General features: G+C 46.8%; 1 protein-coding gene across 1 annotated transcript in view; it reads right to left on the reverse strand.

Moving 5' to 3' along the window:
- Positions 1-461: 461 nt before the first annotated feature.
- Positions 462-23830, reverse strand: part of IPO11 (importin 11) — a 108651-nt gene continuing 85282 nt past the window's right edge. The window contains exon 29 of the mRNA XM_054178096.1: positions 462-835. Coding sequence (XP_054034071.1) covers positions 671-835 — 165 coding nt within the window. The 3' untranslated portion in view covers positions 462-670. The remainder of the gene's footprint in view (positions 836-23830) is intronic.

Raw genomic sequence — 23830 nt, forward strand, 5'->3', positions numbered from 1 at the left:
GGCAGATCCAGGGACAAGCCAGATCTGGGTGCTGCAAGCTAATGTTGCCGTGAATCTAATGAGTCCCAGCACAAATCCCAGGAAACCGAATCCAGAGCGAGTCTGAGACTGCTTTCTGGTCACCCTGTTTAAGATTTCACTAGACACCGTGTCCAGTGCCAATACACATTGGCACGAAGCACCCAGCCAATCACAACTCCAGATCCCAGCAGCACAGGTGAATGCACTGAGAATACACGAAGGACTTCAGCTCCTGGCCAGAAGAAAGGTGTCTCTCTACCTTTCCCTGCTCAAGCCCCAGGAGGAGAGGAAAGGAATTTCACACCTTTGTCTTCCCCCTGGAGGTGCAGAAGTGGGGTTTGGACCACCCTGCAACACTCTGTGAATCAAAAAGCCAGTAACAGTTCCAAAAACCTGGTAACGTCTAAGACAGCATATACCATGTTAGGAATTCTGGGAGTGCTCTTTTGGTTATAAACCCTTAGTACATTATTAAAAAATAAAGCATTAACAAAGTTAGTTTAATAGTAACAAGAGAAATTTATTGTTGGTTTTTGAACACATAGCTTTCAGTAGCCTCTCCTGCACAATATGGAAGGATAGATTTCTTTCATAATCTTTTCAAAGGGAAATTGGAGATTTTAAAAGAAAACACCTTCTTTCTGGTTATTTAGAAACCTTGTAAAAATTCTTGTAACTGTGCAACTATTTCTGTATCCACAGTTTCCATAAGTGCCTGAAAACCTTGTTCTCCCAGTAATTCTTGCTGAGCCTTCAGCTTTTCATAGACGAACTGCTGCAATGACACAGTGTGCACAGGGTCCTTCAGTGCAAGCTGTGGAAAAGAAGAAAAATATGTAATAATGCACTAAAAATACTCTATGACTTAGTGATCTCTTTATAGTATAAATGTAGCTCAAAAAAACACCCCAAAACCCAAACCATTCTGCTTTTCTTTGTACTTGTTTTCAATTTCTTTACAGGAAAAATTCCTGTAAAATTCCTGAAAAAATCCTGTAAAGATCAAATTAATTATTAGCAAAAGCAAATGCCAGTTTAAAAACTTCTGAAAGAGTTTCAAATCATGGACCAAATCTGCTCTAAGACTTCATCTTTTTGTAAGATAAAACAATTTCAAAGCTGCTTTGTTAGCTACTGCTGAAGGAGCTTCCCAGTAACTCCTACAATACACATCAGATTATTACCATGACAAACACTTTGGAGATGACATGAACTATGGTCAGTTACATTTTACTATTAAGGAAATAGAACACTGGAAAAATTGAACTTGTTTGGATTATTTGACAAATGACAGTTAAAAGAAACTGTCCACATGCATAAAACCCAGACACACGTCCTCAGAAGCAGTACCTAACACAACCTCATAGTCCAGCTGGATTATGCAAGTTTCTTTTGGGCTGGGAAGGACAGAGTATTTGCCACGATTTTCCACATGCAAACTGCTTCTTAGTGAAAGCAAAAAGGTAAATGAAGGGGCTACATTAACAGAGGACCTGTTCTTAATTTCTATTCCAGAAAATGAGCATAGGCAGGCTTAGGACATGGCTAGTCATGCAGCATTAGTGCCTTGGTCCACCAGGCTAGATGAAAAAGGTTAGGAGATGGAGACTCCTGGAGCTAACCACATCATGAAGAAGTAACATGTTGAAATAAATGAGGAATTACTGCAGATCAGTGACCCGTTCATCTCAGTATCAAAACACTACCATGCTGCAAGGTCAGAAAACAAAATATAATGTTAGGTATCAAAGCCCACTGAAACTGAAACCTTCTGAGCTCAAAATACCCTGACATACTGCTGTTCCTACAGAAATAATGCATATTAATTAAACTTGCACAATTTAATTTCCATAGAGTGGAAGACATTAAACCTTATGATTACTCGTTAAACAATATTATACCTGAAAGAGGGGGGAATATGGACTGAAACAAGCACATAAATGTAAGATATAGAGGAAAGCATCCCAAACCATTGGAATTACCACAAAACAGAAGTTAACCTTATTTCTTATGAAAAACTGCAGCGAAGAAGCTGGCTGCTTTTTAGCCTCTTCCATCAGTGGTCACTTCACCTTTCCTATTGTAAATCTCTTGATCAGTCTTTCAGTGTTTCTAATATTGGCTTTTTAGCCTTTGATCCTTCACCATTTTCTGCTATCCAGCTATTCTACATTCCAAACATAAGATACAGACTTTTTATTATTTATTCACAACATTACAGTCTTCTATAAAGAGGAGTAATTGCAGTAATAGTTTAGTATTCTGTAATCATCTCAGCAAATGTAATTGGGTGTCTAGATTATAAACTGATTTTTCTACAAAATATATAAGCGACAGATACTCTAATCAAGATTTGCCACGGCTAGTGATATCCTTTTGTAGCAGGGTCAGCATAAACTACAGGGTATAAAAATTACTGTCTTGCCAAGCAAAGTATTTACCAGTTTCTGAACCATTTGCATTTGTTAACCAACAATTGTAATTTGGGACACAACACATTTCTAATCAGTTTCAGTAAGTTAAATAGCTCTGAACAGTCATGCATAAAATTACTGTAGGGAATTCTGCACAGAAAAACAGCTATTAAAATCATCACAAGCAACTGTTCTTATCATTGTGACCTTGACACAGCAGCAAGTAGACCAGTGGCATGCATTACAAAGTTACCTTGGGGAGCACAGCCAAGAAAGCAGTTCGCTAGCATCCTTTTAACCCACAAATTAATTACTCTAAATTAATCTACATACTCAGTTAACGGTATGACTTATATGACCCTGCCTTAAAGCCTTGTTTAAACTAAAGTACTCAGAATTAGATGGGAACTCAAGAATAATTTGCCTTGAAATATCAACTTTGGGTAACTTTTCTGTCTGCTCTGCCAAGACATAGTCATCTAATTAGCAATTACATATTTCAAAGTTTATTGTTAAACAAAATGGTAATTTAGGAGATAAAGACAAATGTAAGTCAATAGTAAATAACCTTTTTGTTTCTCATGTCATCATTCACTAGCAAGCTTCGAGTTCAAATTTCTCCCCCGATTTTAAGAAGCTACTAGAATATAAGAATGTGTGTTATGATGTTCTAGCAGCCCCATGATGGTTTTCAAACTTCAGACAAAAGTGCTGTATTGTTCTGAAAATAATGGGTTTGAACCATTGCCTATTTCCTTGGGACTTCAAGACTGAGCTATCTCTAGCATCTCTAACAATATCTAACATATAACAATAAGATGCTAGAGATTCTAACATCTTACAATAATTATGAGATGCTCTCTGGCATCTCTTATAGGTGCTAACCCTCTAGCACCTACCTCATGGCAGGTGACAATGGGTGTGTTAGTGATGGGAAAACTCTGTGAACGTGACTGATAGAGAGAGGCTCTATTGTAATGTAACTATCTTTTATCTGCAGATGCAAAGGCTGGACAAGGCTTTATTCTTGTGATTATATGCAATGTAATAGCCGAAGGCTAAAGTGAAGTGAGTAGAAGAAGCAAGTAGCAAAATGGTTCTCCACCTGTGTTGTGAAGCTGGGCTGTGTGCCACGAGACCTTGGAGGGTGGGGAGAAAGTCATTGTGCAAGTGATGAATTGATTGTGTAAGTGATGAAGAGGAGGGAGGATGAAGTTATGACCCTCGGGGGTCTGAGACAACCACTTTTTCTGTTACAACAAAAGTGCAGTCATGCTTTTGCATGACATCATTCAGGGCATGCTTTGTCTGCCTCCTGGCACTTACTGGCCCTACATGGCACCATGCATCTCAGTATATAGCCAACCCAGAGCTATGAAACTGTGCTGCAACCATTCAACCACTGCTGTTGTCGCAGGGGTGTGGCCTCCTAAGAGTTGACGCCTTGCTGTCTTGAAGCCCAGATTACACTCCATTGCATACTATGCTATCTGTTGGGCCTGACAGCATGTGTGTAAGTAGTATGCTTTTGCTCTCCTAAGTGATAGGTAGCAGAGTTACAGGAATAGACTACCAGATGCATTGCAACTTTGATACTTAACTACATTTTTTACATGCATTATAATTCTGTATTTTCTTCTTTAAAAAACTCCATTGAAGCTAGTCAACTTTGTATGCAGCTAGAAAGTAACCAAAATGCTTCTCCTGCATATTTAATAATGTATGTTCTAGCAGGACCAGGGAGAAGTTGCATAAAACAGCTGGGTTGGCTTTGGCTGGATGTCAGGGGCACACAAAAACCATTCCACCACTCATAAAATCGTAGAATCAATAAGGTTGGAAAAGACCTCAGAGGTCATCAAGTCCAACTTATTACCTAACACCTCATGACTAACTAAACCATAGCTTCAAGTGCCACGTCCAATCCTTTTTGAACACCTCCAGTGATGGTGACTCCACCACCTCCCTGGGCAGCACATTCCACCGGCCAATTACTCCTTCTGTGAAGAACTTCCACCTCACCTTGAGCCTAAACTTCCTCTGATGCAGCTTGAGACTGTGCCCTCTTGTTCTGGTGCTGATTGACTGGGAGAAGAGACCAACCCTGACCTGTCCTCAACCTCCTTTCAGGTAGTTGTAGAGAGAAGCAAGGTCTCCTCTGAGGCTCCTCTTCCCCAGGCTAAACAATCCCAGTATCCTCAGCCTCTCCTCACAGGGCTTGTGCTCCAGACCTCTCACCAGCTTTGTTGCTCTTCTCTGGAAACATTCAAGAGTCTCAATATCCTTCTTGAATTGAAGGCCCCAGAACTGGACACAGTAATGAAGGTGTGACCTAACCAGTGCAGACTATTGGGGCACAATGACTTCCCTGCTCCTCCTGGCCACACTATTCCTGATACAGGCCAGGATGCCCTTGGCCTTCTTGGCCACATGGGCACACCACTGGCTGATGTTCAGTCTACTATCAATCAGTACCCCCAGGTCCCTTTCTGCCTGGCCGCACTCCAGCCACTCTGTGCCAGTTCCTGTGCCTTCAAAAGCCTCTGTTTGAAGTAGGTCCAACCGTCCTGGACCCGTTGGTTCTTGAAGGCTGCTACCCAGGGTACTTTCCAAATAAGTTTCTTAAAGAGGCTGCAGTTTGCCCTCCTGCAGTCCAAGGTGAAGGTTCTGTTGGTGCTCCTCCCTATCTCCCTGCATATTGAAAACTTCACTATCTCGTGGTCACTGCACCCTAGGCAGCTTCCCACCGTCACGTCTCCCACCAGCCCTTCCCTATTGGAGAGCAGCAGGTCAAGCAGAGCCTGTCCCCTGGTAGGCTCGCTTAACAGCTGCGTCAGGAAGCAGTCCTGCATTCGCTCCAGGAATCTTCTGGACTGCCTTCTCTCTGCTGAATTAAGTTCCCAGCAGATATCTGGCAGGTTAAAGTCACCTACAAGGACAAGATCTGATGATCTTGAGACAGCCTCCAGTTGCTTATACAGTATTTCATCTGCCTCCTCATCCTGGTTGGGTGGTCTATAACAGACTCCAACCAGGATGTCAGATTTGTTAGGATTCCCTCTGATTTTAACCCACAGGCTCTCAATCCTTTCATCCTCCACCTCAAGCTCTGTGGCAAGAGCAACTTCCTGATATACAAAGCCACCCCTCCTCCTCTTCTTCCTCATCTGTCTCTCCTAAAGAGCCAGTAACACCCCAGTGTAGCACTCCAATCTTGCGTGTTATCCCACCATGTTTCTGAAATGGCAACTATATCATAGTCGCCCTGGTGGACCAGGACCTCCAGCTCCTCTTGCTTATTGCCCATGCTGCGTGCATTGGTGTACCTGCACTGCAGCTGGGCTCCCAGCTTCCCAATTAACCCTAATTTGTGTCCCACTCTCTCCTCTTCAGAGGGACTGATTTCCTCATCCTAATGAGAATAGAATAAACCAGGTTGGAAGAGACCTTCGAGATCATCGTGTCCAACCTATCATCCAACACTACCCAATCAACTAAACCATGCAACCAAGCATCCTGTCAAACCTTGCCCTGAACACCCCCAGCGACGGCGACCCCACCACCTCCTCAGGCAGCCCATTCCAGTGGGCAATCACTCTCTGTGTAAAACTTCCTCCTAACCTCCAGCCTAAACCTCCCCTGATGCAGCCTGAGACTATGCCCTCTTGTTCTGGTACTGGTTGCCTGGGCGAAGAGACCAACCTCTGCCTCACTACAACCTCCCTTCAGGTAGTTGTAGAGAGCAATAAGGTCACCCCTGAGTCTCCTCTTCTCCAGACTAAGCAACCCCAGCTCCCTCAATCTCTCCTCATAGGGCTGTGTTCCAAGCCCCTCACCAACCTTGTTGCCCTTTTCTGGACACGCTCCAGCAAGTCAACCTCCTTCCTAAACTGAGGGGCCCAGAACTGCACACAGTACTCAAAGTGTGGCCTAACCAGTGCAGTGTACAGGGGCAGAATGACCTCCCTGCTCCTGCTGGCCACACTGTTCCTGATGCAGGCCAGGATGCCATTGGCCCTCCTGGCTGCCTGGGCACACTGCAGGCTCATGCTCAGCCTACCGTCAACCAGCACCCCCAGGTCCCTCTCAGCCTGACTGCTCTCCAGCCACTCTGACCCCAGCCTGTAGCTCTGCATGGGGTTGCTGTGGCCAATGTGCAGAACCCGGCACTTGGATGTGTTCAATCTCATGCCGTTGGACTCTGCCCATCTGCCCAGCCTGTCGAGGTCCCTCTGCAGAGCCTCTCTACCCTCCAGCAGATCCACTCCTGCCCCCAGCTTGGTGTTGTCAGCAAATTTACTGATGATGGACTCCATGCCCTCATCCAGATCATCAATGAAGATGTTAAAGAGCATGGGGCCCAGTACTGATCCCTGGGGCACACCACTGGTGCCTGGCTGCCAGCTGGATGTGGCACCATTCACCACCACTCTCTGGGCTTGGCCCTCCAGCCAGTTCCTAACCCATCGCAGTGTGCTCCCATCCAAGCCATGGGTTGACAGCTTGGCCAGGAGTTTGCTGTGGGGAATGGTGTCAAAGGCCTTGCTGAGGTCCAGGTAGACTACATCCACAGCCTCCCCACATTCACCAGGCAGTCACCTGATCATAGAAGGAGATCAGGTTGGCCAGGCAGGACCTGCCCTTCCTAAACCCATGCTGGCTGGGCCTGATCCCTTGGCCATCCTCCAAGTTCTGTGTGACTGCACTCAAGATGACCTGCTCCATAATCTTGCCTGGCACTGAGGTCAGGCTGATAGGTCTATAATTCCCTGGCTCATCCAACCGGCCCTTCTTGTGGATGGGCACCACGTTGGCCAGCTTCCAGTCGTCTGGGATGTCTCCAGTGAGCCAGGACTGATGAAAAATGATGGAGAGCGGCTTGGCCAGCACATCTGCCAGCTCTCTCAGCACCCTGGGATGGATCCCATCTGGTCCCATGGACTCGTGGGGATCCAAGTGGCTAAGCAGATCACCAACTACCCTATTCTGGAACAGAGGAAGACTATGCTGCTCCCTAACTCCTTCTGCCAGCTCTGCAGGCCAGCTGTCTGGAAGACATTCTGTCCTGCTAGTAAAAATTGAGGCAAAGAAGTTGTTAAGTACCTCTGCCTTCTCCTCATCCTTTGATACAACATTCCCCTCCATGTCAACCAAGGAGTGGAGGTTGTCCCTGCCCTTCCTCTTGCTATTAATGTATTTATAGAAGGACTTTTTGTTGTCCTTCACAGCAGAGGCCAGTCTAAGCTCCAAATGTGCTTTTGCCTCCCTGATTTTCTTCCTACAAGACCTAACAACATCCTTAAACTTTTCATGGGTTGCCTCCCCTTTCTTCCAAAGATGATACACCCTCTTTTTTTCCCTTAGTTCTTTTAGAAGCTCATCACCCATCCAGGCTGGCCGTCTGCCCCGGCAGCTCCTCTTCCGGCACATTGGCACAGCCTGTTCCTGCGCCTTCAAGAGTTCCTCCTTGAAGTAGTCCCAGCTCTCCTGGACCCCTTTGTTTTTAACTCCCCCCTGTTTCCCAAGGAACCTTCTGAGTTAGTTCCTTGAGCAACCTGAAGTCTGCCCTCTGGCAGTCCAGAGTGGAGGTCTTCTTGCTGCCCCTCTTAGCTTGACTGAGTACTGAAAATTCAATTATCTCCTGGTCGCTGGCCCCTAAACAGCCTCCAACCACCACATCCCCACCAGCCCTGCCCTGTTGGTGAAGAGGAGGTCAAGCATAGCCTTACCCCTGGTAGGCTCACGCAGCACCTGGGATAAGAAGCTGTCCTCCATGCAATCCAAGAACCTCCTAGACTGTCTCCTCTCTGCTGTGTTGAGATCCCAGCAGATGTCAGGCAGGTTGAAGTCGCCCATGAGAACAAGGTCAGGCGATCTTGAGACAGCCTTAAGCTGCTTAAAAAATGCTTCATCAACTTCTTCTTCCTGGTTGGGTGGTCTATAACAGACTCCAACCAGGATGTCAGCCCTGTTAGCCTTCCCTCTAATTCTCACCCATAGGCACTCAACCTGATGATCCCTAATCTCCAGCTCAATGGCATCTAGTGCCTCCCTGATGTACAGGGCCACCCCTCCACCCCTTCTTCCCTGCCTGTCTTTTCTAAAAAGCCTTCACCCCCTTCAGCCACGCCCTTCAGACCTAGTTTAAAGCCCTCTTAATGAGCCCTGCCAACTCTCGTGCTAGGACTCTCTTACCCTTTGTAGATAATTGCACCCCATCAGGACCCAACAGGTCAGGTGCAGTAGAAGTTTCCCCATGATCAAAGAACCCAAAATTCAGCTGCTGGCACCATCCCCTGAGCCAACTGTTGTTGGTGTGTTCCTCTCAGTGTATTCCCCTGCCACTGAGGGAACTGAGCAGAACACCACTTGAGCTCCTGACCCATCAATCAATTGTCCAAGGGTCTTGAACTCCTTTTTAATAGCCCTGGTGCCCTTCTTGTCAATTTCATCACTTCCAGCTTCTATTTCCATCAATGGATGACAGTCAGAGGGCTGGATTAACTTTGGAATTCTCCTTATGATGTCCCTAACCCGTGCCCTGGGTAGGGAGCAGACCTCCCTGTGGGATGGGTTGGGATGACATGAGTCCATCAGTACCCCTCAGGAGAGTGTCCCCAACAACTATAACCCTTCTTCTTGGAGGTGTGTAGCTTCTCTGTTTCCCAGACTGCCGTGGAAATTGAGTGGAGTACTTTTACCGCTTTCTAAACACCATTTTTTGATTCCCCTGTAGGAAGTGGAGGAAAATAATAAAGGTCTGGCTGGGCTTTTTGATCTCTTCTGGTATATTCCACAGTAAGATGCATGTTCAGAGAATCTCCATTCTGCCCTTACAGCATCTTGTGGGTGTAGTGGACCCAGCCTTTTGTAAGCCCTAAGCTCATCCTTCAAGACTCTCATTAAGACTCTGGATATCATGGAGTCCAATCCCATGCTCTGTGTTTCCTGAGAAAATCGTACAAGAGACGAGCAATCACTGAAAAATCCACAAATATGCTTTCTCCAACATCCCAGTGTTGCTGTAATTCTTACTGGTTGGTATTTGAGCCTTTTCAATAGCTGACAGTGTATCATCAAGACATCATACTGCAACTGCACCAGACATCCACCAGGTTCCAAGAAATTTAATGTCTTTTCTTGGAACTTGATATTTGAAGGTGTCAAATTGACTATGTTGGTCCTTTGAAGCCGCCTCCTGGGAAAAGGTATATTCTGGGAGCAGTACAAGTGATTTCAGGATTAATCATGGCTACAGCTACCAGTACTGCCACAGGAGCTCAAGCAATTGAAGCTCTGAAGGCATGGTTCAGCATCCTACCTGTGCCTGAGTGTAGCCAAAGTGACAATGGATCACATTTCACAGTGACCACAGTACAAGACTGGGCACAAGGAGAAGGAATTAAATGGGTGTCCCACACCCTGAATTATCCTCAGGCTACTGGTATAGTTGAACAGACCAATGGTCTGATTAAAAGATGTGCTGAGGTGTTAAGGCAGAGCTGGGACACACAGTTGGCACAAGCAGCTTTTACTGTCAGCAATCAATGGGGAATATATGGAAGCCCCAAAATTCAAGCATTTTGTCCCCTGTGTTATGAATATACTGGTGATTCTGTGATTTGTGTTAAAGGGTGATTGGTGAGCTTGCAGGAGCCTGTTTTGAGGACAAAGGGAGAGCTGCATATTTTACAGACTTAAACAGAGACAGTGTGTTTGGCTAATTGGAGACACCAAGGCTGAGGAGAAGCTGTATTAAGATAAACACTCAGTTCTATTCAGAACTGGGGATTTGTTTTCTTTAGATAAGAAGCCTGGACAACTGAGCATGTGTGAATGTGGACAACTCTGAGGATGACTCAATTTACTTCATCTTTTGACCCTCGGGAGGACCCTTACCATGCAGAGTGCACATGAGCAGGCATCTGCCCACCTATTCTGAGAACCCATTATCATATGCCTGCCTTCTATTTAGCATAAATTTGTTTATGTAGATGATGTAACTATATAAGATGAAGAAAGCTATTGTAAAGTGCTGTGGAAGTGAAGTCTGTTACCCTCGCATGCCCAACCGGTTGCTTTGCTTGCTTTTATTGCCTTTTTATGGTCTTTTATTGCCAATAAATCTGTGACCAGAAACTTTTACCTGGTGTCATCTATAACACCATGGAACCAGTAATGGGTACTGGCCACATACCAGATAGACTAAGAGGTAAATCACTACCACAGATACAGATGGCCCAACCTGTACTAGTGAAGTTATCAGCCATTGACACTGTGCCCACAATGTTGGCAAAACCCATAGGCTTACATACCTGGAAAGCTATGGATGGGAATGGGAAAACCCACTGTATTATTGTTTGGTGGATAGTCCCTGCTTTCTACCTGTGAAGCCAGGTTTTCTCCACTGTGGCCAGCTCTTTACAGGACAGAGGAGACCACCTGGAAGCTTCAATGGCAGCAACACAGCCAGAACCTAGGACAATGAAGACTCACTCTGAAGAGTGATGAATGTGCATCACAGGATGGAGATTGAGGGATTGAGGAGAACAGGATTGAGGGATTGAGGGTCCCAAGCCCTCAAGCAATCTCCCCTGGTTTATGAGAAGTCCCAAAAAATGGTTTAAAATTATTCTCTTTGGTGTTTGGAGGAAAATTCATGGCCTTGAAAATTTGAGTCTCCAGCTTGCTATACACTGAGCATCCAACATCAGTCTCCAGAGGGGAACACAGTATCAACTGTCTACTTTGTCTGTAAACACTGGGTCAGGGACCATACTTTTGAATGTAAGTATGTATGCTAAGTGTGACCAATTGAACTGCTCCTAATTCTGGTAAAATACACTTATTTTCCACTAAATTAAACAAAAACACAACCAACCAAAATACCACCTAGAGAATTCCAACAGCTTCTTACTCAAAACAGCCACAGAGAGGAAACAAGTTTGGTGAAGAAGTACACATTACTGAAAGGTGCTTTACACTGCTCAACAAAATTCTGATTTGACTAGTTTTTTAATTTAGTCACCGTGTAAACTGACTTTTAAACCGGAGATGAGCCCCTACCTTGGGACTGAAACAAAGAAAAGTAATCTTCTCTCTCAACTGGCTGTAAATAGCAGTTTGAATGAGAAAAGATAATTCAAGTTTAATTAAGACAGAATTTTACTGGACAATACTTAATTTTTCCTCTCCACAGTTTGAAACAGAGTTGAAAAAAGCTTAACTCCCTTTTCAAGCAATGATACCAAAGTTCTTAGAAACATACATTAAGGGCACGTAAGTCACCTGAATTCTATAAACTATGAGCAAGGGAAGGTCATGAATCACCTGTTCACATTTTCTTCAATACATCTGCAATGAGACTAAAACAGCAGTACCTAGAAATGTCAATTACATAAAATTATCATAAATGTATAAAGCACTGTTCTAGATAACACTCTCTTTAGTAATTATGAGTTATGTGTAATAATAAAGAGGTACCAATGACAGGATATAGCAAAATAAAATACCTAGACCCCTGTGCAAACATTAGGAAGTGATCCTTAGCTTGCTGGTTTATCTTTTTTCTCACATTAATAGCCTTAAAAGTAGAAAAGCATTATTGTTTTGAAAGAAAAGAATCCCATTGATCTTTCATTATTATTTTATAAGGTTTAAGCTCCAAACCCTGATATGAACTGCTAATTTATCAATGGAATATATAAAATGGTGGAAACCTCATGCAGGAATGAAATGAGTCAATTCTAGATATGCTCTTAAATCACTTGCAGATTCCTTATTTAGGCTATTCCAGATTTTTCTCTTCTCACTTCACATATCTATTCCAGCTTTCTTTTCACCAAAGGCATCTGCTACTGTAGTTGATCCAAATGTCACACACTGAGCACGTATTCCTGTATGACCTTCACTAGATTACATGGTCCTGCACTGGCAGAGGGGTGAGACTCAGTCTCCAGAGGTCCCTTCCAACCCCTAACATCCTGTGATCCTGTGATGTGTGCTGATGCTTCTAGAGAGAGGAAGAAGCTTCCAGTACAGGGGCACAGGAATGGGTCCAGGTGATGTTTCATTTCTAACAGTTTTTCAAATGCTAGCTGTCCTTTCAAAACCATGATTAACAATCTGGGTTGTTGTTTGACACTTTCACTACCATTTGGAAATAAACATCAATGAGAAGTGCTAAGTCTCAATTTCTCCACCATGAACAAAAAATCCATATTAAGTAATTTTAGATGGGATTCAGAATGAATTTGTATTAGACATTCATAACAGCTCAAGACTGTTTGCTTTAACAGCTGTTGGAAATTGCATAGAATGGAATAAAGAATATGGTGAATATTAAATTTAGGTGAAAAAAAAGACTATTGAATGCGGAAGTCTGAAATATATCTGGAATATTTCGCTAAATATGAGAATGAGAAGAGTGAAAGAGACAGCTATTCTTACAAAAGAGGGTTAAAAGGAGAAAACCAGAAGATTTTCATAATGCTTAGGAATCTAGAAAACAAAGTAATTATGGAAATAATTATGCCTAGTTTCTAAGGTCTGAAATGAAAATGAAGCTTCGATGGGTTACACATGGCAATTTATTCTGTCTAAAACTTACAAGAAGACAAAAGCCGAGGAGGCATTTAAGCTGAACGGTAAAGAGGAATCAAGGAACAAACCACAAGCAATTTATTAGATAAACAAAAAAGGGAAGTGACATGCCAGGGAAGATAGATTTCCCATGTAAATCAAAACCTGCACTCTCACATCTTCGTCAGTTCTGGCTTCTCCTTATCAAAGCACAGGGATTTCTTTTTACTCAAAGGGCTACTGACTGTTTATTGCATGTGACTCCAGAACATTCCCTCATTATGACTATGTTCATCAACACTATACTGGTGCATTGTATTTGGGACGGAAGAATGACACAGGTCATACACCAATCAAAATTGAAAGGATTGGAAGGGACCTCAAAAGGATCATGTGGTGGTTTGAAAGGAAAGGCTCTGCTTTCCCTCCCCCACTGAGAAAGAGACCACGGCTAAACCCAGTCGGAGAAATGAGAGTATATTTTACAAGGAAACAGATTATATGTAACACAACAAACACAGGGATTTTACAATATATACAGGAGTATACAGCAAATGAACTCAACCAGAAACCAGACCCCCCACAGAGGGGGCTTCCCCCTGTGCCCCCTTCACTTCCCTACCTCCCTTCTCCCCCAAAGAGGTAGAAAAGAGATGTGGACGGTTAACAGGGCAGGAAAGGAAGAAAGGCCTTGCACAGGGAGTTAGTATCTTATCTTAGTTGGCCAAAATCCCAGAAGCAGATCCAGCCGAGAGGGACAGCGAAGGGAGGAAGACTGAGAGAAAGTCCCAGCTACGCTGGGTCTAACAATCTCACCTCCCACAATCCTACCAATGAAATTCGTTTAGAATACCAAAATATTTTTATAAACATTTAGCCAGTGTGCCCCTTTCTTAAAGGCACAGCCTCAAACTGCCACAATCCACCCCTTCTAAACAATTTCATTGGTCGTTCGCACTGTCCATCTAATCGGAAACAATATTTACAGTTCGTGAGCAAAGTTCATAGTCCGTTCCGGCTATACTCAGATGTAGATGATTCAGAAGTCCAAAAAAGTCAAGAAATAAGAAAATGGAAACCGGCTTGTCTCTCTGCAGACGAAGTGAAGAAAAAGCAAACAGGAACACAGGGACTCTCAGTTGACTCAGGGTTCTGAGGGTTCGTGCACTGTAGATTCCTCAGGGAATCTTCCTTTGGGCGCGTTGTAGCTGTACGACAGTCTGAAATTAAACTCTTTCAGCTAAAGTTAAATTTCTTTGTGGAATACACTGAATTTGACCATTCTCTTGCATTACTCAATAAGTGTGACCCGGACCTTCTGCTGAAACCACCCCTCGGACAGGTTGAGCCTCTCCTGAGGGTGAAAATACCCAAACAGTTTTACCTAACAGATTCTTCTCTCTAACAACAGGAACTCTATCACCTTCTACTCTCCGTAGCAGATCTGAATGTGCCGGTCCAGCTCGGTTCACTGAACCTCTACTATTCACCAGCCAGGTTGCTTGTGCTAAATGTTTCTCCCAGTTTTTCAAAGATCCACCTCCCATGGCTTTGAGAGTGGTCTTCAACAAACCGTTGTAGCACTCAATCTTCCCTGCAGCTGGTGCATAGTAAGGAATATGGAAAATCCACTCAATACCGTGCTCTTTTGCCCAGCTCTTTACAAGGTTGTTCTTGAAATGAGTTCCGTTGTCTGACTCCATCCTCTCTGGAGTTCCGTGTCTCCACAGGATCTGTCTCTCCAGACCGAGAATGGTGTTGCGTGCAGTTGCATGTGGAACTGGAACTTTCCACCCATCCAGAGTTTGCCTCTACCATAGTAAGCACGTATTGCTTACCAGAACGAGAACGTGGTAGAGTGATGTAGTCAATCTGCCAAGCTTCACCATACCTGTACTTGGACCACCTGTCACCATACCACAAGGGCTTAATTCGCTTTGCCTGCTTAATAGCAGCACAAATGTCACAGTCATGGATGACTTGTGTGATAGCATCCATGGAAATGTCTATGGATCTGTCACGAGCCCACTGGTAGGTTGCATCTCTGCCTTGATGTCCTGATGAATCGTGAGCCCACCGAGCTAAGAGTATCTCACCTCGGTGTTTCCAGTCGAGATCAAGTTCAGAGTCCCTGTCTACTTGAGAAACTCTTGCAGCTAAATCTGCCTGATGGTTGTGCTGCTGTTCCTCAGTAGCTCTGCTCTTAGGAATGTGAGCATCAATGTGTCTCACCTTCACTGGAATTCTCTCGATTCGATCAGCAATGTCTTGCCACAGGTCGGCTGCCCAGATGGGTTTTCCTTTCCTCTGCCAGCCATTCTTCTTCCAGTTCTTTAGCCAACCCCATAGAGCATTGGCTACCATCCATGAGTCGGTGTAGAGATAAAGCTTTGGCCATCTCTCACGTTCAGCCACGTCGAGAGCTAGCTGGACAGCTTTTACCTCTGCAAACTGACTGGATTCTCCTTCTCCATCCTTCGCCTCTGCAACTCGGCATGTTGGACTCCACACTGCAGACTTCCACCTTCGCTTGTTCCCGACGAGACGACAGGAACCGTCTGTGAACAAAGCATATTTCTTCTCATCATCAGAAAGGTCATTTTAAGGAGGACCTTCCTCAGCATGAGTTACTCTCTCCTCTGGAGGTTTAGTACAGTTGGCATCTTCAGGCCAACTTGAGATCACCTCCACCAGACCAGGTCTCTCAAGATTTCCCATTCGAGCTCTTTGTGTTATCAGAGCCATCCACTTGGACCAGGTGGAATCTGTAGCATGATGTGGTGTGGAACCCTTGCCTTTGAACATCCAATTCAAAACTGGCAATCTGGGAGCTAAAACAAGTTGTGATTCAGTTCCAGTTACTTCAGAAGCTGCTTTTACTCCTTCATAGGCAGCTAGAATCTCTTTCTCTGTTGGAGTGTAATTAGCCTCTGAACCTCTGTAACCTCGACTCCAGAAACCAAGAGGTCGTCCACGTGTCCCACCTGGAGCTTTTTGCCACAAGCACCAGGTTGGACCATTGTCACCTGCAGCTGTGTACAAAATGTTCTTAATGTCTGGACCATCTCGGACAGGTCCCAGACCCACTGCTTGTACCACTTCTTGCTTTATCTGGTCAAAGGCTGCTTGTTGTTCAGGTCCCCAGTGGAAACTGTTCCTCTTTCGAGTCACATCATACAGAGGTTTCACAATCTGACTGTATCCAGGGATGTGTAGTCTCCAAAATCCCACTATCCCCAAGAATCGTAGTTTCTTGCTTGTTGGTGGGATTTGCCATGGTAGAGACTCTGTTTACCACATCCACTGGAATGTGTCTGCGTCCATCCTGCCACTGCACTCCCAGAAACTGGATCTCTGTGGTAGGACCTTTCACTTTGTCTCTCTTGATGGCAAAACCTGCATTCAGAAGAATGTCCATGATTTTGTTACCTTTCTCGAAGATTTCCTCAGCAGTTTTACCCCAGATGATGATATCATCGATGAACTGGATGTGTTCTGGAGCACCACCTTCCTCCAGAGCATCATGGATCACTGCATGACAGATGCTGGAGCTGTGGATCCAGCCCATTGGCAGTCTGTTGAAAGTGTACTGGATTCCTCTCCAGGTGAAAGCAAACTGAGGCCTGCATTCCTCTGCTCTGGGAATAGAGAAGAAGGCATTAGCAATGTCTATGGTAGCATACCATTTGGCCTCTTTGGATTCCAGCTCATACTGGAGTTCCATCATGTCTGGTACTGCTGCACTCATAGGCGGAGTTACTTCATTCGGGGCTCGGTAGTCCACTGTCAGACGCCAGTCTCCATTCGGCTTTCGCACAGGCCACACTGGACTGTTGAAAGGTGAATGAGTTTTGCTGATGACTTTCTGACTCTCCAACTGACGAATCAGATTCTGAATGGGCAACAAAGAGTCACGGTTGGTTCTGTATTGTCTGTGATGCACAGTCCGAGAAGCAACCGGCAACTTAATGTCCTGAATCTTGTGTTGTCCCACAACTGCAGATTCATCAGAAAGCTCAGGTCTAGCAGACAGCTTCAGTTTTTGTCCATCAGTTTCTACAGAAGCTACTCCAAAAGCCCATTTGTAACCTTTAGGGTCCTTGAAACGCCCTTCTCTCAGGAAATCAATTCCCAAAATACAAGGTGCATCAGGTCCGGTCACAACTGTATGCTTCTTCCACTGTTTACCAGTTAAACTTATATCAACGTCTACCTTACTTAACCCTTGAGATCCACCAGTGATTCCCAGAATAGTTATAGACTCTGATCCCTGATAATTTGATGGCAATATGGTGCACTGAGCTCCTGTGTCAACCAAGGCCCTGTACTTCCGAAAGTGTGAAGTGCCAGGCCACTGGATGTACACATCCCAATAGATTCTGTTATCTCCATCATCCCTGTCCTCCCCCTGGCGGGAGGCAGGGCACCCCTAGTTATGGGGAACATGTGCACAGGTGCAACGAGCACACTGTGCAGTGTTAGAACTGGAGTCACTGTTGGAGCTGTCATCGTTGTCCTGGGGAACTGTGGAAGTAACAGCTACCCTTCTGGTATTGCTACCCTGGGTTCTGCCACTTTGCAGTTCCCTCAGTCTCCTGAAAAGATTAGAAGTTGGTTGGCCATCCCACCTGTTCATGTTCTCACCAAACTGATCACGTAGAGTTATCCAAATGGTCCCATGTGATTGCCTTGGTGGTCTGTTTTGGTTTGGCCTGTTTTGGAATGACCTCCTTGGAGGACGTCTATTCCTCACAGCTGAAAGCTGCACCCACCTGGAGGAAGAATTGGAATTATCTCTTTGTGCCAATTGGCATATGGAATCTTTGATTTCATCCTTCAGCTCTCTCATGCAATCCTTCATCTCACTAGGCAGAGCTTTAATGGCTGAAACCAAAGAAACACGTGTCAGAGTATCACAGTATCACAGTATCACAGTAACTAAGGTTGGAAGATACCCCAAGGATCATCAGGTCCAACCTGTTCCAACAGACCTCACGACTAGACCATGGCACCAAGTGCCACGTCCAATCTCCCCTTGAACACCTCCAGGGACGGTGACTCCACCACCTCCCTGGGCAGCCCATTCCAATGACGAATGACTCGCTCAGTGAAGAACTTTTTCCTCACCTCGAGTCTAAACCTCCCCTGGCACAGCTTGAGACTGTGTCCCCTTGTTCTGGTGCTGGATGCCTGGGAGAAGAGACCAACCCCCTCCTGTCCACAACCACCTTTCAGGTAGTTGTAGAGGGCAATGAGGTCACCTCTGATCCTTCTCTTCTCCAGGTTAAACAATCCCAGCTCCCTCAGCCTCTCCTCACAGGGCTGTGCTCAAGGCCTCTTCCCAGCCTTGTTGCCCTTCTCTGGACACGTTCAAGTGTCTCGATGTCCTTCCTAAACTGAGGGGCCCAGAACTGGACACAGGACTCAAGGTGTGGCCTAACCAATGCAGAGGACAGGGGCACAATGACCTCCCTGCTCCTGCTGGCCACACTATTCCTAATACAGGCCAGGATGCCATTGGCCCTCTTGGCCACCTGGGCACACTGCTGGCTCATGTTTAGGCGGGTGTCAATCAGCACCCCCAGGTCCCTCTCTGTTTGGCAGCTCTCAGCCACTCTGACCCCAGCCTGTAGCTCTGCATGGGGTTGCTGTGGCCAAAGTGCAGCACCCGACACTTGGACTTATTAAATGCTGTTTCATTGGACTCTGCCCATCTGTCCAGTCGGTCGAGGTCCCTCTGCAGAGCCTTTCTACCCTCTAACTGACTAACATCTGTTCCCAACTTGGTGTCATCTGCAAACTTGCTGATGACTGACTCAACCCCCTCATCCAGATCATCAATGAAGATGTTAAAGAGGATGGGGCCCAGCACTGATCCCTGGGGGACGCCACTGGTGACTGGCCGCCAGCCGGATGTGGCACCATTCACCACCACTCTCTGGGCTCAGCCCTCCAGCCACTTCCTAACCCAGCACAGAGTGTTGCGGTCCAAACACGAGCTGACAGCTTAGCCAGCAGCTTACTGTTGCAGTTTGAGCTGGGTGCCCCCCTGGTGGGTTCACTTCCTGTGTCCAGAAGTCCAGCCCAGAGGGATGGACACAGGAAATTGTGTATTTCCTACCATAATTCTTTGCACCACTATAAGATCCATTGCGGAGTCTGGCACTTCCTTTTTCCTTCCCTCTCCGAGACTTGGTAACTGGGGGAGAGATCTCCCGGCCATGGGCCTGATTGGGCCCAAGGCCACAGGGGGATGGGCAGTCTCAGGCCTGGCCAGCTGAGACTAGCCCAGCAGAGGGAGGGGGAAGAAGGAGCCCTGGGGGTTTTGCATGCACCCTCAGGTGGGGATGGGATCTTTCTTTGTCACTGCGCTTTGAGTTTTCTGTAACATTCACTGCTTTCTATTTAAACTTTCATCACTTTTGCAATCCGTTTGTCTGAGTCGTTATTTCTGCCTGTGGTGGGGAGGGGATCTGCCCCAACCCATTACACTTACTGTGGGGGATGGTGTCAAAGGCCTTGCTAAAGTCCAGGTAGACTACATCCACAGGCCTCCCCACATCCACCAGACGGGTCACCTGATCATAGAAGGAGATCAGGTTGGAGAGGCAGGACCTGCCCTTCCTAAATCCATGCTGGCTGGACCTGAGCCCTTGGCCATCCTTCAGGTGCGCAGTTATTGCCACCAGGATAATCTGCTCCATCACTTTCCCTGGCACTGAGGTCAGGCTGACTGGCCTGGAGTTTCCAGGTTCCTCCATCCATCCCTTCTTGTGGATGGGGACCACATTGGCCAGTTTCAGTCATCTGGGACCTCTCCAGTGAGCCAGGACTGGAGGAAAATGATGGAGAGCGGCTTGGCCAGCTCATCTGCCAGCTCTCTTAGCACCCTAGGATGGATCCCATCTGGTCCCATGGACTTATGGGTGTCCAAGTGGCTCAGCAGGTCCCAGACGAATTCCTCATGGATTTCCAGGGCATCACACTGCTCCCCGACCCTATTACCCAGTTCAGGAGGACACTCATCCTGGACTCCTGCCTTGCTGTTAAACATTGAGGCAAAGAAGGTGTTCAGGACCTCAGCCTTTTCCTCATCTTTGGTCACCATGTTCCCCTCCAGGTCCAGTAAGCAGTGGAGGTTCTGCTTGCCCTTCTTTTTAGCGTTGATATATTTGTAACAATGCTTTTTATTGTCTCTCACAGAGGTGGCCAGTTTCAGTTCCAACTGGGCCTTTGCCTCTCTAATTTTATTCCTACATAATCTAACCACTTCCTTAAACATACCTCGAGAAGCCTTCCCCTCCTTCCAAAGGTGATACAGCCTCTTTTTTCCCCTTCATTCCTCCAGGAGCTGCTTGCTCATCCAGGCCGGTCGCCTTCCCCTGGCCTCATCTTTCGGCACATGGGCACTGCCAGTTCCTGTGCCTTCAAGAGCTCCTGTTTGAAGTAGGTCCAACCCTCCTGGACCCCTCGGTTCATGAGGGTTGGTACCCAGGGAACTTTACAAATAAGTTTCTTAAAGAGGCTGCAGTTTGCCCTCCTGCAGTCCAAGGTGAAGGTTCTGTTGGTGCTCCTCCCTATCTCCCTGCATATTGAAAACTTCACTATCTCGTGGTCACTGCACCCTGGGCAGCCTCCCACGATCACATCTCCCACCAGCCCTTCCCTATTGGAGAGCAGCAGGTCAAGCAGAGCCTGTCCCCTGGTAGGCTCACTTAACAGCTGCAGCAGGAAGCTGTCCTCCATTCGCTCCAGGAATCTTCTGGACTGCCTCCTCTCTGCTGAATTAAGTTCCCAGCAGATATCTGGCAGGTTGAAGTCCCCCATGAGGACAAGATCTGATGATCTTGAAACAGCCTCCAGTTGTTTGTAGAATAATTCATCAGCCTCCTCATCCTGGTTGGGTGGTCTATAACAGACTCCAACCAGGATGTCAGATTTGTTGGGCTGCCCTCTGATTTTAACCCACAGGCTCTCAATTCCCTCATCTTCCACCTCAAGTTCTGAGGCAGAAAGCGTCTCCCTAATATACAAAGCCACCCCTCCTCCTCTTCTCCCTTGCCTATCCCTCCTAAAGAGCCTGTAGCCCTCCAGTGTAGCACTCCAATCGTGCCTGTTGTCCCACCATGTTTCTGAGATGGCAACTATATCATAGTTGCCCTGGTGGATTAGGACCTCCAGCTCCTCTTGCTTATTGCCTAGGCTGCGTGCATTGGTGTACCTGCACTGCAGCTGGGCTCCCGACCTCTCAACTGACCGTACCTTGTGCCCTACTCTTACCTCTGCAGAGGGACCAATATCTTCACCCACCCCCTTCAGACCTAGTTTAAAGCCCTCCTAATGAGCCCTGCCAACTCTAGTGCTAGGACTCTCTTGCCCCTTCTAGATAAATGCACCCCATCAGGACCCAGCAGGTCGGGTGCCATAAAAGTAGCCCCATGATCAAAGAAACCAAAGTTCATCCGCTGGCACCATTCCCTGAGCCACTTGTTGATGGTGTGGGTCCTCCCCTGCCACTGAGGGAACTGAGCAGAACACCACTTGTGCGCCTGCCCCATCAATCAATTGTCCAAGGGCCCTGAACTCCTTCTTAATTGCCCTGGTGCCCTTCCTGTCAATCTCATCACTCCCAGCCTGTATTACCAGCAGAGGGTAATAGTCAGAGGGACTGATGAGCTTGGGGATTGCCCTTGCAATGTCCCTTACCCGCGCCCCAGGTAGAGAGCAGACCACCCTGTGGGATGGGTCGGGACGACATATGGGTCCCTCAGTACCCCCCAGGAGAGAGTCCCCAACAACTATAACCCTTCTCCTTTTCTTTGTGGAGCTGGTCGTTATAGCTGGTGGTGGCCACTTGGCCTTAGGCTTGGCCTTAGGCTGCTCCCTGGAGCTGGTCGTTACAGTCGGTGGGGACCGCTTGGCCTTGATCTCCCCTCTGGATGGCTGCTCCTCAGCCCTCTCATCCCCACCGCCCTCAGCCTGCAGGGCCTCATACTTATTATGCAAGGGCACCGGAGGAGGAGGAGAGGGCCAGGGTGGATTTCTCTTGGCACCCTTGGCAGGGACCTGTGTCCATCCCTCTCCGTTTTCAGGGGCCTGTCCCTCAGCAGGGGAGATCTGCAGAGCCTTCTCCCACAAGTCTAACTCCCTTTCGCTTTCCCTTATTGACCTCAGCCTAGACACCTCCTCCTTCAGCTCGGCCACTTCATCCTTCAGCTCTGCCACCAGGCTGAGGAGAAAGTTCACCTGTTCACACCTGACACAGGTGTCCTCTCCCTCTATTCCAACTGCCAGGCTGAAGCACTCTCTGCAGCTGGCAGCCTGGACTCCAGCATGCTGGAGAAACAACTCTGTCTGGGTAGATGCTGTTTTTCTACCCTTGGTCCGAGTAATGACCATGGTGCAGCGTATGAGTGAAAACCAAATTTATTTTTTTTTTTTTTTAAATTTTATTTTTTTTTCCTCCCAAGCAGCCGAAAGGCTCTCGGCTACCGAGCCAAACTGGCGCTGCGTGCACAGCCCGCCCGCGATTTAAATCTCCCGCGGCTGACGTCAGGCACTAGCTCCCGTGCACGCTCGCGAGAGCACGAGCCCGCCTCAATCCCTGCTCCCGAGAAGTCCTCCCGACCCGCTAAACCCCGAAAGCAAGGCAAAAAGCCGAGCAGAAACTCACAAAGCGAGCGGTGCTGTCCCGAAGGAGCGGTGCTGACCGGCTACCGAGCCAAACTGGCTATCATCCAATTTTCTTAGTTGATCAGTGAATTGGCCAACCGTAGGAGGATCTCCACCATAATTTCTTGCCACAATTCTGCTTGCCAAAATGTTTGCATAATTGGAAGGAGCAAGTTTGATGAGCTTTTTAGCAAGACCAGGTGCCACAGGAATATCGCCAGGATTCAGAGTATCATGTTCACCATAGAGTATCTCTCTAATGGCAAACTCTCTCAGATGCTTAATTCCCTCATCTATGGTAGTCCAGGGCTTAGGATTCCATGGAAGGTCATGTGCCCAGGCAGCTAAGAGGGCCAATGGCATCCTGGCCTGCATCAGGAACAGTGTGGCCAGCAGGAGCAAGGAGGTCATTCTGCCCCTGTACACTGCACTGGTTAGGCCGCACCTCGAGTACTGTGTCCAGTTCTGGGCCCCTCAGTTTAGGAAGGAGGTTGACTTGCTGGAACGAGTCCAGAGAAGAGCAACAAAGTTGGTGAGGGGTTTGGAACATAAGCCCTACGAGGAGAGGCTGAGGGAGCTGGGGTTGCTTAGCCTGGAGAAGAGGAGACTCAGGGGTGACCTTATTACTCTCTACAACTACCTGAAGGGAGGTTGTAGACAGACGGATGTTGGTCTCTTCTCCCAGGCAAGCAGTACCAGAACAAGAGGACACAGTCTCAGGCTGCGCCAGGGGAGATACAGGCTGGATGTTAGAAAAAAGTTCTATACAGAAAGAGTGATTGCCCATTGGAATGGGCTGCCTGGGGAGGTGGTGGAGTCGCCATCACTGGAGGTTTTTAGGAGAAGACTTGACGGGGTGCTTGGTGCTGTGGGTTAGTTGCTTGGGCGGAGTTGGATTGGTTGATGGGTTGGACGCGATGATCTTGAAGGTCTCTTCCAACCTGGTTTATTCTATGTATTCTATGTATTCTATGTATTCTATGTATTCTATGTATCTCAGGGAAACCGCCATTAAAAGGCGTATCCACAGATTAACCTTACCGAGAATCCTGGCTAGATGTCTATCTATTCCATTATCCTTTGAGAGAGTTCCTAGCTGAGCTGCTGACTTGTCTCCAACCATTAGAGCTGGAGCACCTGTA

The sequence above is a fragment of the Dryobates pubescens genome, chromosome Z, assembly GCF_014839835.1.
Source record: "Dryobates pubescens isolate bDryPub1 chromosome Z, bDryPub1.pri, whole genome shotgun sequence".
NCBI classification, from domain to species: Eukaryota; Metazoa; Chordata; class Aves; order Piciformes; family Picidae; genus Dryobates; species Dryobates pubescens.